Source organism: Bombus pyrosoma, linkage group LG14 (assembly GCF_014825855.1).
Source record: "Bombus pyrosoma isolate SC7728 linkage group LG14, ASM1482585v1, whole genome shotgun sequence".
Classification (NCBI taxonomy): Eukaryota; Metazoa; Arthropoda; class Insecta; order Hymenoptera; family Apidae; genus Bombus; species Bombus pyrosoma.
The window spans coordinates 8,715,533-8,733,591 of record NC_057783.1 but is presented as its reverse complement, the minus strand read 5'-3'; the positions used below and the strand labels follow the sequence as shown (position 1 = coordinate 8,733,591).

The 18,059-nt window shown below is 36.4% G+C and overlaps 1 protein-coding gene across 1 annotated transcript in view; it reads left to right on the top strand.

The window, feature by feature from the left end:
• Nucleotides 1-1,530: 1,530 nt before the first annotated feature.
• The window catches only part of LOC122574586 (trehalase-like), a 31,976-nt gene continuing 15,447 nt past the window's right edge, over nt 1,531-18,059 (top strand). Inside the window, exons 1-2 of the mRNA XM_043742307.1 lie at nt 1,531-2,085; nt 17,861-17,977. Coding sequence (XP_043598242.1) covers nt 1,979-2,085; nt 17,861-17,977 — 224 coding nt within the window. The 5' untranslated portion in view covers nt 1,531-1,978. The remainder of the gene's footprint in view (nt 2,086-17,860; nt 17,978-18,059) is intronic.

Sequence of the window (18,059 nt, the reverse complement as noted above, 5' to 3'; positions counted from 1 at the left end):
CAAATTTTATACCGTGGGAGATGCGTTCGTTCAAGACTTCTTTTTTTATGGCAACTGAAAAAGAATCTAATTACGTCTAATAAAAAGCTAAATCGCCTGGAATGTCTTCTGTGAGTCTTGTTAGAAGAAATAAACAGTTATACGGCAAGTTATCCGTTAAAATCGTTGCAGTCATAAAAAGATAGAAGAAAGAAGAAAATTATTCATCGTTCGAGAATATTTTCAATAGAAAAGTCGACTCGTTAATTTCTGTTCCCGTAGCACAACTTTCCTTGAAGCGGCGTTTCTAACTCGTCTGCAACGAAGCGTTAATCAGACGATATGATAGTAATTGCAGTTCATCAACATATAAGAAAACGAAATGATATAGGAGCAGTAATATTACGAGAGAGATCACGGAAAAATTTAATTTCCTTCCGTTCCTTAATAAACGTCCTGTAGCGTTTGAAAAGATTTATTTTCACAAGAGTCCTTAGTCTTCTACTTTTCATACTTTTTCGCTTTGTACCCGGTTTTTCACGTGTTGGTGAGGAGAATCAGAAAAATGTTAAGATGAACGCGCACGTGACTCTTACGAATCGAATTTAGGTTTCGATAAATGACGAATTTGTTACGACACATTTCTGAAAAACGATGTCTGATGTCTGATGTAGGTAATTCTAAAATCATTATCGGATCTAAAGAATTCTTAAATAATTCTTAAAGAATTTTGGGTCGAGTTCAATCAATAACAGCTACCCATATCTTATCGAATCAAACCAAACAAACTTTCGAGTTTTCAGTTAATATCAACGAACCGATTATTATAATCATCCAGCTTTTGCCCCGAAAGACAGTAAACATCATAGTATTTCCGGGATATGCAATAATCACACTACACGTAGCTATAGCAAAATAACTCGGGTCATCCGAATTTGATACTAGAATTCCGGAATTTCATTTTACCTAAAACCTAGAGAGTGATAATTTTGTGCATCATTTGTCAAAGGCTGAAGTAATTGACGTTTTTTAAACAAAATTCCACACATAGTGAACTGTTACGAATAATTACAAATCATGATTAATGATTTTAAGTGGTGACATAAAGGATAGAAACCATTCATAAAAATCGAAAAAATTTCAACGTTCGCACTAAAGGGCAACAGAAAAAGCGACAACGGTAAAAATGACCGTGTCCAAGATCCAGTTATTATCAAGCACAGTAATCATTCCTTGTCTCATCAGGGTCTGACCAAAATTCCCCGAAGGAACATTAAGACAAATTCGGATGAAAGAATCACGGACGATCCTTGCGCGAGATCCTTGCACGATCGATCACAAATCCTTGTCACGTGCTGGTTAGGAAGAACAGGCAAAAAATTCTGCGTGAAGCCTTTCGCCTTGGTCGCTTAGGAAGATAAACGGTTAGTCGTCGCGGTCGCAAAGTTAATCGACAGCCAATCAGGCTGGGGGAGTATTCCGGTGTCAGACCAATGAACAAGCGACTCATTATCAACCGACCAGACTCATATAACCGATCGCGAGTTCCGTCAGTGTGCACAAAGGGTTCGGAAACTGAGGCTCCGTCGCGGGCTTCTTTCTCAGCGTTGTTGATCATCGTTTATTCTTGAACGATAAGAAGTGTAAAGTCGCGTGTCTCCGTTTACACGTTGGTTGGTCGCTTTCGACATCAACAGTGTCCGAGCGAGCAGCCGTTTGCACCACAGTGTGTCTCGCGTGCTGCAACCGCAAGTAGCGAACTGTCAGCGGAAGGCCAAGCGCGATCGCCAGGAGCCGTATTTGTAAGTGGCGCGCCACGCGTATCAGTCGGTCGGCTGATCGTCGAACGATTCGGATGCGTGCTGTTGTTACTGGGTGAAAGAGTCTTGGGTTTGCTAGAAATCGTCCACAGGCGTCAGAGTTGAACCAAGGGCCGAAGAGGTTCGTCGACTTTTAATCTGAGGTCACCAGCCGTGTGTGACTCCTTCCAGGAAGCACTATGCCAAGTGGATTTTTGATCGTTGTCGGCGTCATCGGTCTGATCTCTGCCTTGACCGATGCCGCCTCGATCGGACATGCCAGCGTCAAGGCCACGGACTGTTATAGGTGAGTGAAAGGGAAACAGCAAGCGTGTGCAAGGTGCCGCTCGAACCGCCTTCTTCCTGCCTGAAAAGCCTGCTTCCCCCATCGCGTAAAACTATCAGCACATGGTATACGCTCTTGGCCCATATACGCTTCCTTTCTTCCTACTTTCTCCCGATAAAGACTCGGTTTCTTTGTTCTTCCCTTTTTGTCCCTGTCCTTTTCTTTCTTCAATCTTTTGTCCAGTATCTTTGTTCCACCACGTTTTCTGTTCCTTGCCAATCGGGATGAGGATTTGGAAAGGGGAACGTGGATTAGGCTCGAAAAGTCGTGTTTACTTCTCGATAGATCAGGTAGAAGAAAAATTTGGCGTGGTCGATCATTCGGGCGAGTATTTTTAGATGGAGTAGGCGATTGTCTTGGTAATGGCTTTTGGGTTTTTCATCGATTTGTAGAATTTCTGGGTGTTTAGTTAAGGTGTTTCGTTCGGATTTACAAGGCTTTCGAGTTCAAGCGATTTTCTATCACTTTAACAGCGTATAAGCTGTTATTTACTTGGATAGAAACACGCTTGTAAGACTTTATCCTTATTAATTAGTTGAATTAAGAATAATTATGCGTAGAAATTCATGCATGCTAATAATGATTACGAATTCATAAAAATTGGAGTCGGATTTACGCATAATTCTCATGCAAAATGTCGAACGTTCGATTAATTTTCATCAGTAACGTTCGTGTTTGTCAATAATGTTAATGAGTTGACTGGAGCTAAAATGCTACTTGTTCATTTGCATCAACGCAATCAATTATCGATATGAATGGTAAAGTCTCGTTCCTCTTTTATTTAAAAAATATATATAGAAATTCCATTTTAATTTCACTTGAATCGTATCAATACTGGGTTTAAACAAAGAGAAACGAATAAAGTCAACGTCCCGTAAATACAACGATAATACTTGAAAGCGTATTGAACACTATAATATGTTTACATCAGTTTGTAATGCCGACTGTTTCTATATTTACGAGTGGTACTTTCCTTTCACCTTACTTGGCAAAAATATTTCGGCTGTCTATCGATGTGAATTTTTCTTACTCACGAATGGAAATCCTTTAATATCTACAATAGTATACGATACAAAAGCATAGACAGGGCAGTCATTGAATTGCAATAAATTGTCAATAAATCATCTATCTACCCCATAAATACAGTAGTTCATATCGCAATGCATAAAATACAATGCTATTAAATCGTTTCTTAGAAAAATTTTGTCGAACGTAAAATTTAAAGTAAAATAAACACAAATATAGTTTTACTGGATACGGTTAGTATCTATTGCATGCTTATACATGCTGGTTTAATTACAAACGATAATATTCGTATTGCAATTATTATACAAGAACGATGCAAATTTCCATTTTTTCTAGTCTTTTTAGAACGAACAAAAGTTCCAACGCGTAGTACCGTTGAAAATTCATATCTAAACAACTTCACTTTGCATTAGTACGAATTATCACTATCTTATTCGTGGCCACAGGGAAAGCACTGAACCTCAGATAAACTTTGTTAATCTACTTTTACGTACGTGCACGAGCCTGATTGGCGATAAAAACAGAAATTCTGATATCATCGAGATACTATGTTTTATAATGATGTGGGAAGTAATAGAATATGGTCAGCACTCAAATCAATTGCTATGAACACACACCATGTATCCTTGCATTCATATATTTTCATTTTTTTTTTTTTCTTCTTTTTATAAAGTAAACGTAGCGATTGCAAATTTGTTATTAGTCAATGCATACGTGTTTATATTCCAGAAATATTCTGAAAATTAAACGGCTTTATTTTTCCAAAAATTTTTTTGTGTTGGAACTTACAAAAATTTCAAACATGACGGTTCTGGAATCTAGCACAGATTTATAAATTAAAAAGAATTTTCTTTCAAACATACGTTTCTCTGTCAAATCAATTGTAATGTGAAAATAAATGTCGACTCGATAAAATCAATTTCTCGTAATCTATTCTTACGATCGTAGTTCAACAAAAATAGAACTCTGTTTCAAGATAAGTTCTCTCCTTCGGAAGTTTGATGAATGAATTTAATAGATTCCAGTTTTCTTTAGAACGAGTTTATTTACGATTTATTTATTACATGCTACGTCGATGCAAGGTTGGCATCCATTCCAATCCCGTAAATGCACGTTCGTTAGGAGTAACATACTTGGTTATCTTTTTTATGCAATCGTTTCACGCATCCACGAGTATCATTATGCTCGGCTTTTTAGCGATATTAAACGATATGGCAAAGCAACAAAAAATGATAATGATGAGTAGGTTACTGCTAATGAGATCGATAAGATTACATTAATTTCTTGCGAAAATACGCTTTGTACGCACTGCTCGTGGTTTTGAAAAGCCGCGATGATCGTTGTTGGACACCTGTATTTGTATCGTATGATGATGCAAAACAGATACACGATTTCGTTTATGCTCGTTATGAACACAAAAAATAAATACTGAGAAATTTTTTGTGCGATTTGTAGCTGTAAAAGGAAAAATTAATATTATGATATATTTGAAAAATTTGTATTCAAGTTCTCGTTATTTTATGTATCGCAAATCTGTTCTTGGAAAAAGTATTTTGTTGTGAAACACTGTACATTTCTTGATAATACCGTTATCAGAAAACATACTATAATTGATACAAATATCGACCTTATTTGTTTAATTCACGAGCCATAAATTATCCAATGATGAATTTTTGTAGAGTCATAGACCATTGGTATCTTCGTAGATAAAATGTTAGTAATGACTGCACAAATGTGACAAGAATAAAAATTATCATTAATATTTATTTTCCGGTATTATACCGGCAAGATAATATTTTCAACAATAATTTATTCAGTTTTAACTAAACAATACCGTTATAGTTATAAAGAAACAATAATATTTCTTCAAATGTCGTTCCTGATAACAACATATTTTCAGTCTGTTCTAAAACTTTCGAAAACACGTGTCTTTAAAGAACTCCGAATGATAATTTTTCTTTTATGTTGCCGACGATTTCTGTATTGTTAAACTGTTAAATTGCGGCGTTAAACCGTGTTGAAGAGAACTAGAACTAGAATAGTCAATTACTCCGGAATAGATAAGCATACCATCTTCATCAATCAAATATCCCATCAGATCAATCAGTATGAACAACTCATTTTAATGTAACGCATTTCGAGCACGTGCATAGTATTTGACCATTCATGCTTGCATGCGACTCGTTGACCAAGGGCATGATATAAGCGTTATCAATTTTCAATGCAGACAAATTATCATTAATCGTACGCCTCTGTTTATCTGTATTATCGCTTTAATGAACACATCGATGTTGCAGACAAAGGAATATTTTTTAATTCGTCCCCTTTTGGTTAATCTCCGCGACTTTATTACAGTGCCAGAGATTTAAAATAGTATATCACTTTCTTCCTTCTAATTGAATCTACTTTTATTCCTCGCTAATCCCATTCTTAATAAGAGCTCTGCAACAATATATTTGCCAAGAGAATTAGGTTACCCTTATCTTCGCAAATAAATCGATAAGTATCGGCCATCCATGATAATATATCGTTTCTTTATTTTTATTTTTAACGATGATATTTCTTAGTCGCACATTCGTTTCGAAAAAAATTATTTCTTCAGTCGAACGATTGCTCCAATTCGATTCAGAATCTGATTTCTCCGATCAATGATCGAGCGAAAGAAACGCGTACGAGAAACGGCATGCGCGAAAGAACCGTAGTAGACTCGTTCACCAATGCAACCTAAAACAAACGAGAGGCACTGGTACAGCACTTTCGACGCTATTAGATATAATTGAACCGACCTCATTATCACACTGTGAATTCAGTTCAATGGCTTACCTTCGAGTTTAAGATTAATTCATAATTCATTACCGACCTGATGCACGGTTTCCATCTTTTTTTTTTTCACCCGTTTTGCTACTTCGTAGCGCAAGGGATGCGAATTTCCTACTCTCCTGCGAGCAGTTTTAAGAGAATCATCGCACAATTCTACTTTCTTATATTCGACGAAATAATCGAGGACTGCAATTTACTCGATATAGACTCTACCATCAGCACTTTTGGGCTAAGATATGACATTGCACTTATTTTTAACACTGACTTAGACCATCCCTATTTCACGTTAAAGCAAATTTACATTCCTCTCTAAATCAATTTACCTTCGAATAAAAGTTTCTCCCAGCAAACACTGTACGAAAACATAAGTCCCAAAAGTCAAATGTATTCTCCTTAACATTGATTGGACGTAAGCTCGTTGTATTCTCCTGGGACCAATTCCTATTCCCCTCTGATTATCGATTCGCTCTCGAACAAAATCGTCCTTGTTCCTCGCCAACGAACACAACACGGAGACACATCTGTTTCCCATAAATTTAAAAGCAAGTATTGTTCTTAAAACATTGATTAAGATCGCCCATTGAGTATTCACGAGAATTTTGATTCCCCTCTGGACATTCGATTCGCCCGAGAATTCGCTGAGCCATTCAACCGAACCGCGATGATGGTAGAAAGTTGGAATCTCGGATTTCCACAGATTTCAGAGCGGGAGAATGGCGTAACTTCTTCAAGTCATCGCAGAAGAAAGAAGAGGCAACTTGTTCAAAAAAAATGTCGCGTCGTTTCAACGGTTGAATTGGCGGCAGGATTTGAAAGCATCCCGGTTTCTCCTTTCATTTTGGTAGCACGAGACGTCATTTCCAATGGAAGTACAACCATTTCGGTCTGGTATAATGTCGCCATAAAGGGTCAGGTTTACGATCCCGATAAAAGCCGGCTCGTCGATATCCTATAAATTCACGACACAGGTTGTTGCCAAGGCAAAGTGTCCAATGATAACGGCACTGTTCGTCTCCTTACAAGTCGGATTATAATCTAAGAACCTATAGAATTCGTGTTTAATTCCGTCAAATGGATCGTAACACGCAGAAAGAACAATAAATTCGGATGATTCAACGCATGAAAAGGATCGTGACAAATAATAGTTATTAACGATGATAAAATTGAAAGGATTGATTACGATATTATTGATATTGATACATGGTGATAGATATTGAATTCCTTGGAGATGTACGGCCCCTTTCGCGAGGATTGGAGCACTGCCATGAATTATTACGTCGTTTGAAATGAAATATTCATCATTTTATGACACTTCGTGTTCATTATCTTTCAACAGAGAGAATTAATTGAGTAGTTAATATTCTCAAGTATTAGTTGTAGTTGCGATATTACGTGCGATATATATGTATATATGTATATATGCTAGTTAAGAAGTATGTAATACTTCGCGTGCAATGCATTCGAATAATATAGTTATCATCGGTATAGAAAAGGTGTGTGCATTTATATAACCAAGAATAATATTCTTTCTTGAGAAAAATTTGCCTCTATTATCGCTTAGATGCGCCGCGTAAATCACGCACTCTCTAAACGAACATATACCTACTTCATAACAGGATTTACTATATATAACGTAGCTTCTCAAAACTCGATATAAGGGATATTATTAAAATTCGAGGAACGACGTTCGCGAAGCATTCTTTTCCAGGAATACATACTTTAGCGAGGGAAGAATATGTATCAGCTGTATAAACTCTTTACATAAATTTTTGTGCAAACTCGAGATATTTTACATTTATTCAAGAATCTTAGACATTCTTAGATGAAGAAATGCCTTGGAAAAATTGAATATTCTTCTTCTTAAATGCTAGAATTCCTAGAATAATGGGAATAATTGCATTTGTAAAAAAAATATAATTTGTACATTCGTGAATCAGTTTGACAAAATAACTTTTCCTGAACGCTTAGGCAGGTATTTCCTTGTGGCTTGATATACGCTCGCTACGTACTAACGTAGAACAGCAATCATACGTCAAACTTTTCTCCATATATTCACCGATTTGCTAACATTCAAAGAGATACAGGAAGGAATGTATTCATGTCGTCATGTATTATGGAAGAAGGCGATGAAGAACGGATTGAAGGTTGTTTCAAGAGGTGCACACGAACCGCGGTATTTTCCTCGTAGGATCGAAGATGCGCCAATAAAAAGGACCAAGCACGAGTACATTGAAATTCTTATTACGTGACGAGCTCTTATACGCGAGTATCTGTTCCTTTGTAGGGCGTTAGACTGTTAGAAATATATCGCGCGCTGGAAGAAGAAACGGAATGGACCGATGAAACGTGGGAAATAGAACGGACGAATTTTATTGCTTCGGCATGCTGAAGATATCGGTTGAAATTATTTCGCAGCTGTTCGAGCTCATAAAAACTTGCAGATCTATATGTCTCGAGCAATAAGCCGGTACTAGCAGTAAAATATGGTCCCAGCTGCATAAAGTGTCAAATTTAAATGAGAGCACAGGGAAATAAATATTATCGAGAATTTTCTCTTCAAGTTTCAACGTTTCAGTATTACGTCTATCTTCGAAGTCTTCCTGCTCTCCAAGATCTTGGCTGTGTAAAAATGTTTATAATTATGATAGTGGATCGATCAGACATCTAAAGAAGTGAAACTCCAGGCATGTCCTTGTCATGAATTCGTTACGAAACGTTGCTTGTCCTACTCGACATAAGTAAGCAGTCGATAATGGCTTTTTATATTAGGTTGTCTCTTAGAACCAGTCCATTGCGACATATAACGGCGTTACCGTTGATATACTTACAAAAAGCTTTGCGTTGCATTAATTATCCAGGAAATAATAAGAATCTCCCTGTGCTAGAGAATTCTCTCTTGTTTTACTTGATTATTCAGGAATTGTTTGAATCTTAAAACATTCGTGCGATTCGTGGAAGCTGCCAATATAGGAATTCAGAAATTAATTTAGAAGAATAACAGTATTTATATGTACTCACTTTAAGTCGATAATATCAGGATACCAAAATCCTGCACAATTTGCGAGGAATGTAACTAGATTCGTCAAACGAATCAGGTTTGTAGATCAGATTTTCTAACAAGAACCTAGCCACGTATTAACACGCTCGAGCGAGATCCATGACAATTCCTGAAAATAACGTTGTTCCAAAACGAGGAACATTTAAAAGGAACGTGTTAAGGGTGCACCGAATGCCGGAAAATTGCCAAGACAAAATACAAGCTGCGAAAATAGGACGAAGATAAAAGCAGACGGTTCAAAAAAGTGAAAGGAAAGAAGTAACATGAATCGTTGATTCTAAACCAACAAGGACAGTTACTAATTTTCTACTGTCTCTGTCGGTACACAGAGAGGCATAGTCATGCAAATTTTTGCTCGGTTACGAAAAGTATCGAGCTTGAAAAATTTTAAGAAGCTTGGTTGACGCTTGGGAATTTCCCTCGACGCTTTATTTCTATCCGGCTGCTCGTCGTAACTGAGCTATATGCTTTTTGATATACTCTTCGCCTTTTTGTTCCGCTGATAGGAATAGTTTCGAATATTTACACCGCTCATCTGTCTTTCAATCGAAATATTTTCCATTCAAAAGTCGATGATCATTTAGATTTATCCGTATCGAATGTTGATTAATTCCGGTAATCAGATGGGAACCAATTTTCTTTTTAATGCTTTCAGCGTGATTCATTTAAATTTATACATTTCATTATTTGCAATTCCTGCTTTCAATTATAATCTTTATGCATTCTGCATACCATTTTCGAAATTCATTTCGTGCTCCGATAGATACGAACGCATGGAATATTAACGGCAAAGAAGAGCAACGAAAAAGAGATACGTGGATGAGGAAAGACTCCGTTTGTGGAAGAAATTTTCCATCCTGTGTAGCAGCGAAGATCTTGCTAGATCAATCTGTTGAGACTTTCGTCTAACGGTGGTTGATGAAGACAGAATAAATCGAAGGAAAATCGTCGCAAGAAGGAAAACTGAAGGAGAAATAGACAAGCGCGATCGACTCTTCAATTGACCCGTGAAACCTCGGAATAGTTCAATCTCGTATCGAGAAGGTGATAAGGCAGGGTGGAAAGGTCAAATTACTTCGATCAAGAAATCAATTCGATTTGCTTCTTGCCCGAGTCGATTCATAAAAAGGAAGTTAGTCTCCGGAGAATCTTGCTAACGTTCAATCGACGTTCTATTCGAAATTCGAAAAAAGCATGCGAAAACTCTTTAACGAGATGTCACCAACCAAAATATGAAGGACTAAGTTAGAAGGGACTTTTAGAAAAATGATCGCTTCTTTATTACAGAAATATTTGGTTATGCGTATCTGTCTCGTAAATAATAACGCAATAGCAATTTAATTACATACAATGATTCTTACCCTGCACGATAGCACTCTACCAACGACAGTAATTCAATAATTTTTATTTTCTCTCTCTAAAATTTCTGCTACTCGATTTAAGCTCTAACTCGACTGTAGAGAATTTCTCTTTTTGTAAAAAATCAAAAAGGAAGAGCAGAAAAATGATAAAGAGTACTTATATTATGCGATTTTTTACAGTTGTCCGAATTTTACGGTATATTGATTTGACTTAAAAGCCCCGTGGACTTCTCTCAAAGTAAAATATCATTGGCAGCGAATGTATCGAATTCTATTATCGACTTAAATTTCTCAGCGTTTTACCTGTTGCTCCTATAGATCCAGGTTTACCTGTACGATAAAGCACACTCAACTCACGTTACACACGGTGCATCTTTGAAACGAATCTGGCGACACTCGAGCTCTTGAAGCTGAATACATAATTTTGTCGCGTTTTACTTGTTTTTCTTTTTTTTTTTTTTTTTTCAGCCACCCGATTCCTCAAAGACATCGTACCCGGGAAATTGACGTGCAAACAAAATTACAGAATTCTACCGAGAAAATTTACAACCATCCAATCGGGTCGGGTGCTGAATACCGATCGATTACAAACGATAAATTTTTCGCGTGTCGCAAAATTATCCAACGAATGTAATTTCCACATTATCGATATTATATCTTGTGTCTCTTTTTATTGACGTCAAATTGCAAATCTTGCAAATAGAATTGCTCGAAAATTGCTTCTACGTACATACATAATAGCGAATGAAATCGCTGCGATATAAAGCTTTCGCGAAGAATATTTGTTAAAATATGATTCGAAAATGCTTTTCCGAATTATGTTCCGTATCGCTGAGAATCAAATATAAATGGAAATTTCAACGTGTTTCGTGTAAAGTAATGTTATTTCAACAACGTACAAATTTACCATACAGTTAAGGTGCTTGCGTCTTGCGTACCGATTCTCAAAGAGAAGCAGCGAGCTGTACGTTTAAAAGAATTTCCGTTACGTGAATGGATAGCTAGTGTTCCTAGGACACCGTTTCGAGGATTTGAATTGAAGTTAGGAAAAGATTCCCGATCTTGACTGTGTTCGGTAAAATCAGCGAACGATACACTGAATGAATTCTGCGAACGAACATAAGTAACATACGACTAAGTTGCGCTAAATAAAAGCATAATTGAATGATTAATATCACGGGCTGTGGTGTAGGTATCTCGCAACGGTTTGAGTTGAGTTACTCAATTTTTATATAATTTATATTCTATTTGACCTGGTTACCATTTTTCCACTTGTTGTGTCAAAAATATGCAATCCGTGTAAACATCTTGACGTTTGGAAATATGTAGAGATTGTTTACAAGTTGAATAATACTTTATCTGGAATTCTGTGATTAATACGTACTACTTCATAATACTAACTATATAGCCATACGATAATCTTGGAAATTTCCATTACCACAAGTGTACGTTCGATGATATATATACTTGCGTTTTAAGATATTTTACAATTGAAGCTATTCAAACGCTGAGATCTTCCATTGCTATCTCCGTTCAACGTGAGATTAATCGAAACGAATACGAAATATATTACAACAGAATTCCCGAAAGTGGAATATAACAATATAAAAGAATACATCGGTGTTATTTCCCAACGCTTTTTTCCTTATCAATCTGCTGCCACCCTCGAATCACCTTGTTTCTCTGAAATATATTGCCTTCTAGCTAGCAGGTAAGCCACAAAATCATTGTTCTTCGTGCAATTTACTTGGCTTACCAGCCAATTGGTTGCTTTAGAGACTTCCAATTACGTGAACAGTCGTTGTTAACCATCTGATTTGATCCAATTCAATTCATAGTTTTAATCCTCGCCAATGCTGAATATATTGATCTGTGTACCACCCCAGGATACTCTTAACGATAATCCAGAAATCGATAATGGTTCCTTAGGCAAAGACCTTAAGCGTGTACGCATTATCCATAGATACGTATTATCCGTTAAATGAAAATAAATGTCGCTGTTCGTTTCATTAGTTCATTTTATCATTCTCCATACAACGATGACGATTTACGAAACGTCTCACGAATTCGATATTCGAACAATATTCTGTAATTAATGGTACAATTAATAGCTTGAAGTTATAGAATAAAATTATTTTATAGGAGGTTTTGATTTCAAGTAAATTCACTTAATGCTTGTCTATGCGCTTCATTATGCCCTGATTTAGAAGCTCTCGTTGTTAAATGCTATCTCTATATACTTCTGCTTGTGTTTTTCGCTTTAGATAATATAGAACAACGTACGATGAATTTTATTAGCTTAGAGATTATTTAAACTGTTTCTATTCTATCGAATACGCGATACTTTCCAGTGCGCCCTTTATTTTATCTCGATGCTTGCACTTTCTTCAGGATATACAACCGATTTTCTATCAATCTAATGATAACCACGATCGTCCAGATCCTCAAAAATGTTATATCAACGAAGTAAAGCGAATTTTAAAGTTGATTTAAAGAATATTATGTAGCCAAAACAATTACAACTTTTGGGATCATGGAGGAAGAAAGTTTAATCCGTTTTAAGACGTGGATCTTAGTAACTTGAAACGTCTATAGACGTTTCTGCAAGCAGAAAATTACGACGTTTCGTGGATCGTGGATCATTTTACGAGGGAACACGAAATTACTGGAATTCCGGTTTGATCGGAGTTTCTTAACGGTCCTAGATCGAGCTTCGCACTTAATTGACCGATCGTCTCGTTGCTAATTTACGAGATACTTTGCAGAATTTGATGGTCGAATAGGTATGGTTTACACGAGTTGTCTGTGATTCGCGTTTTCATGGCGATTCGCCAAGAGCTTTTGCGTAATTTATGTCCGTGAAATTTACGATATCAGCCAGATTTGGTTTCAAGTTTAATCATTTTGAGCAAACGACTACGATTGACTCGCTGTTTGATACTCTGATTTTGATCAAGCCATCGCTTTCTTTCAGTGGTTTCATGGTTTTCCAGATTGGTAGATAATTATCGTGGTAACAGGACTTTCTCTTAACTTTCTATCGTGCAGACTTTTCGTGAAAAATCAACGTCTCAAATTCAACAATTTTTTTTAAGATTCTGTAACGAAATATCTAATATTATAGATATTAAATATTATATATTGTTCTGGTATTTATTATTTAATTCTAAGTAAAGTTATTTATTTAAATAAGATTTTATCGTGCTCGCAAACATAATTTTTAGCTTTGGAATCGATGTAGATCAGAAGGATATTTTTATAAAATGCTTTTCCATTTCTAAGATTTAACATAATTTCCCGTCTTTCTCGCAGCCTGTCGTATAATAGCGTCGTGGGAAAACCCACTTTATAATCCCATAATCGTAACCACGGTCATTACAAGAATATATGAGAACGTGCGAGGTGTTTAATAAACGGACATAATAGCGTTATCGACCGTTTAAACACGGAAACAACCATAGTTCAACCCCTTTGACACTTTTGTTTTATCGCAGCTAGAATTTCAAACGTCTCATAGATTCATCTCCGGTGTTATATTACTTCGTTTGTATATTATTTACAAAATCGCCTGTCATCAAATGTGCGTGCTATGCTACTCTTGCTCGAACTTTCCTATCGTCTACTTCCAAGGGATGTAAAAATATACAAAAGTCGTGATACTCGGCAAAGTTACTTGGAGAACTTTGAATATTATTTACGACACTGTATGCATAATATCTTGACACAGTCAGCTGCATAATTCTTTAAACAGGAATATTTATCCCTTCTTGCTGGAAATAAGGTCACCTCTTACTGATGTATGCGCGTAAAATTTATTTTAGTGAGAAAATTTTTCTTTGACTCTTCTTAACTGTTAATCTTATTTCCAACTTTTTAAACGCTGATTTAACCATTTTCAGTTGCAATAAGAATACATGGCTCGACATTTATCTTTTTCAGAATTAATCTTATCGATTCGATGCCAGTGTATCTTTTAATGTTTACTTGATTTTTCAACAGTCAATAATATAATTCAACGATCAACAATATAAGAATCTCTTATGGAATTTGCAATACATACAAACATAGTACGTATAAACACATACAAAAGTTACCGTGGTATCGTCGCAGACCAGTTTTAACTTTAGTCTTTACCACTTTTAGGTCAAGTTTTCATCGTCGTTATCTATCATTCTAGATTCATGAAATATAACTAGACGACGCGTCTAATAAACATATAACCGAGTTCCTCCCGATCAAGGTAACTGACATAATTTCCTTGGAGGAAGTTAGCTACTCATATTTCAAAGTTTGGATGTAGTTCGTTGTTGAAAAGTACATACCTGCCTGACCTTAAGCGGCGTTTCTCTGACAGAGAGCATCATCCGAAATTCCTCAGAGGCGAAGAGTTAGTGGCAGCGTGGAAATGTTGCGAGGGCGTGTATCTCAAATTACAAGGGAAAGCAGATTTAGTTCAGCGAACAACCGTGAATCCTCATTCGCTGAAGATATAACGAAATTTGTTAGACACGCGAAACTTTCCGAGATACTCGTTTCAAGTCTACAGATTTGTATCTTGAAATTTGCCTTTAATTGTTATTTAATAATTGTCTTCCCTCTTTCATATTAATTTTCTTTATTCGCTCTGACCGACGGGTATCATGAAACTTTATCGATGTATCGTTGATAATAGATTTGTAGAGGCAAAGAGGAAACGATCGAAAGAAAGAACAAGTCAAATACCCTAGCGCGAGTAATTTGTCTCTCCAGTTGAAAACCATAATAAAGTGGACTGATAAAATATATCATACACCGTAACAAGCCAATTTTCTTGATAATTGTCATATGATATATGTATAATGATAATAGTATATCACAAATTCTATGTAATTCCAATTTTGATTAATTTATTTTATACATCTTGTTTAACACTTAACGTTTACCACGATTTAAGTGGTTGAATATTATAAACATACTTCATTTCGAACCTCGCAAGGGACTCGCATTTAAGAGGCAATTTATTCTGGATTGTGTGTGTGTGTGTGAGAGAGAGAGGAGTGTTGAATATGTCGATTGAAGGAACCCCCGAGGAACCTTTTTTAAAGCGGAATTCACCATCTTTTCCCTACTTGCAGCTCGACTGATGTCGATTTCACGAAATAACCTTAATTAATTAAGGAGAGCTCTCGAAACATTATCAGCCGGGCAAACAGACAAAGAGGAGACAAAGGGCCTGGGAGGACAGGCATAATCGGGACAGGGCTTCGTAATGATGATTCGTCGTTTGCTTTTTATTCAAGAATATCGGTTATCGGTATTGAAGGGCGATGGTTTTACACGAAACCATGGAAACCCCTTAAGAGCTCTCAGAAAATTGAGACAAAACCTGAAGGGAGCTTGCTAATCGAACATCTCGCGTTTCCTAAAGTTACTTTATAAATTTTCATTATATGTAAAATATATACGTAGCTTGAGGGTTCATGAAACATGTATAGGAATTTTTATGACGGGATTGCGAAGAAATTTCGATCCCAGACGGGTGCGTAATTCTCTATCGGACATTCACGTACAAGTTTGACGAAGGTACATCCGGCCAAACGATAAAACGATAACAGAGGACGCAGGTAGCCTCTAAAGAAATTCATGGCTCGGGTGAAACGGCTTACCTTATCCGAAATATTCTCGAAACGATTGAAGAAGTGGCTCCTCCATAGAGAGGCGACCACCCCGAAATGGAAAGTTCGTGATTTGTTTCATCGTCCAGCTTCTCGTAGTATCCTCTATATTCTTATCTTTCTCTCTATAATTTTACATGTTCTACACCGTATAATATTTTCTTACATTTCCCGAAGACTGTCGGCTATTAATAACGAGTTTTAACGCTTTCCTATTTTCAATCAAGAAAAATATAACACCACGACGATAACGACAAAAGATACAGGAAATCTAGTATTACGTACATTTACTTTTAGAATTAGTACGTCCCATGGGAGAAAAACGCTTGGATACACGTATATTTTAACGTGCACGCGTAACTGTCGAATTGTGAAAAAAGAAAAGTGTGTCATCCATTAGGAGTTTTGAAAGCTCTAGCAGCAAGATTCCATCAATCAAAAGTAAACTTCCGATAGCTTTCTCTGAACACGCCAAAGATAAAACGCTCGTATACATCCGGTAGAAAGGGAAACTGTAACAGAATGACGAAGGTCGACAATCTCGACAGCTCCGTAATATTTTTTTTTCTTCTTCCCTTTTCCTTTTTTCTTCTTTTGTGGCTCGCGGTGGTTAGTATGAAATCTAGGGTGCGACAACCAGCGGTAGTTACGTTATCATCTTTGTCCTCTTTTCATCTTGCGAAGGGAAGAGAGAAAAAATGCAATGCAAGATCAAAGAAGATAAAAGGAATTCGAAAGCTGAAAGGAATGGAGGACACTCGGTTTTTTGTCTCTTTTTTCTTTTTTTTTTTTCCAAACGAAAACGATAACGTCAGAGGAAATCAAGCGATTTTTCTAGATCTCAGCACAGAATTCTTTTATTTTCTTCTCCTTCAAGGAAATATTAAATTAAACAAGAAATATCAGTTGTACAGTGACAATGAAACGTTCTTTGACATGGACCAGACTTCTCTACGAACAGAATTTTATAATCTCGAAATTTACCGTGACTTGTAGAAACAAACCTTTTTATTCCAGTGCGCGTGCATGCGCCGTGAAATTCAACGAATCTCCGGTTGGATGGTCTCGTGTGATTCGATGGAAGCAGATAAAAGTTGTTTCTAACGGCAATGTATTCCATAAACACGATTCTCGAGGTTTCGCTCTTTAAACGTCGTGTGATAAAGCTGAGATAAGACCGCAGATCGATAGATAAAACGAGCATATTAGTCGGAGGTAGAAACAATAGTTTTCTACCGAGATTGAATTGATCGCGTCATAACACGAAAACGTACGTCGTAACACGAAATACTTACATTTTGTGTTTATAGCGCAATTATTTGATAGTTAAATCATTGCCTTTTAACTATCAAATAACGTCAGAATCAGAGTCACGAAACATAAATTGATTTATGTTTTATATATGCGTATGTGTTTCGCTAGCCTTTACGCGTATATACATGCAAATTTTCATCGGTAACAGTTATATAAATGTCATCGGTTTAATGTACCGTGTATACGGTTGTAATAAAATAGAATTTGATTAGGATTTTCTAATAGACTTTGTGTTTATCCCTTGCCGAATGATCTTTGAATACGACCAAAATCGGATCGCGAGTTAATCGGTTTAGCGAACAGTTGAACAATGTAATCAGATTATCGATTCATGCTATTGTCTACGGCTACGGCGATAACTCATTATGATTACGTTTATAATTCTGATATTACGTTTGAGAACACTGCTATCTAAGAAATTATATAAGAATAGTACACAAGACAAATACATTACGATGGTTCCAGATTGATAGATTTGTCATTTATTTATTTTTGTTTTCCAGCGAGATCTATTGTACCGGAGAACTACTGAAAACTGTGCAGCTATCTAATATCTACAGCGACAGCAAGACGTTCGTCGATCTTCAACAGATAAACGATCCTGAAATAACTCTCGCCAAGTAAGTTCAACCAGCAATATTTTTAACGCAATTAAAACTTGTTGCTATTAAACAGAATTTCTTTCAATATCGTAAACGTTTC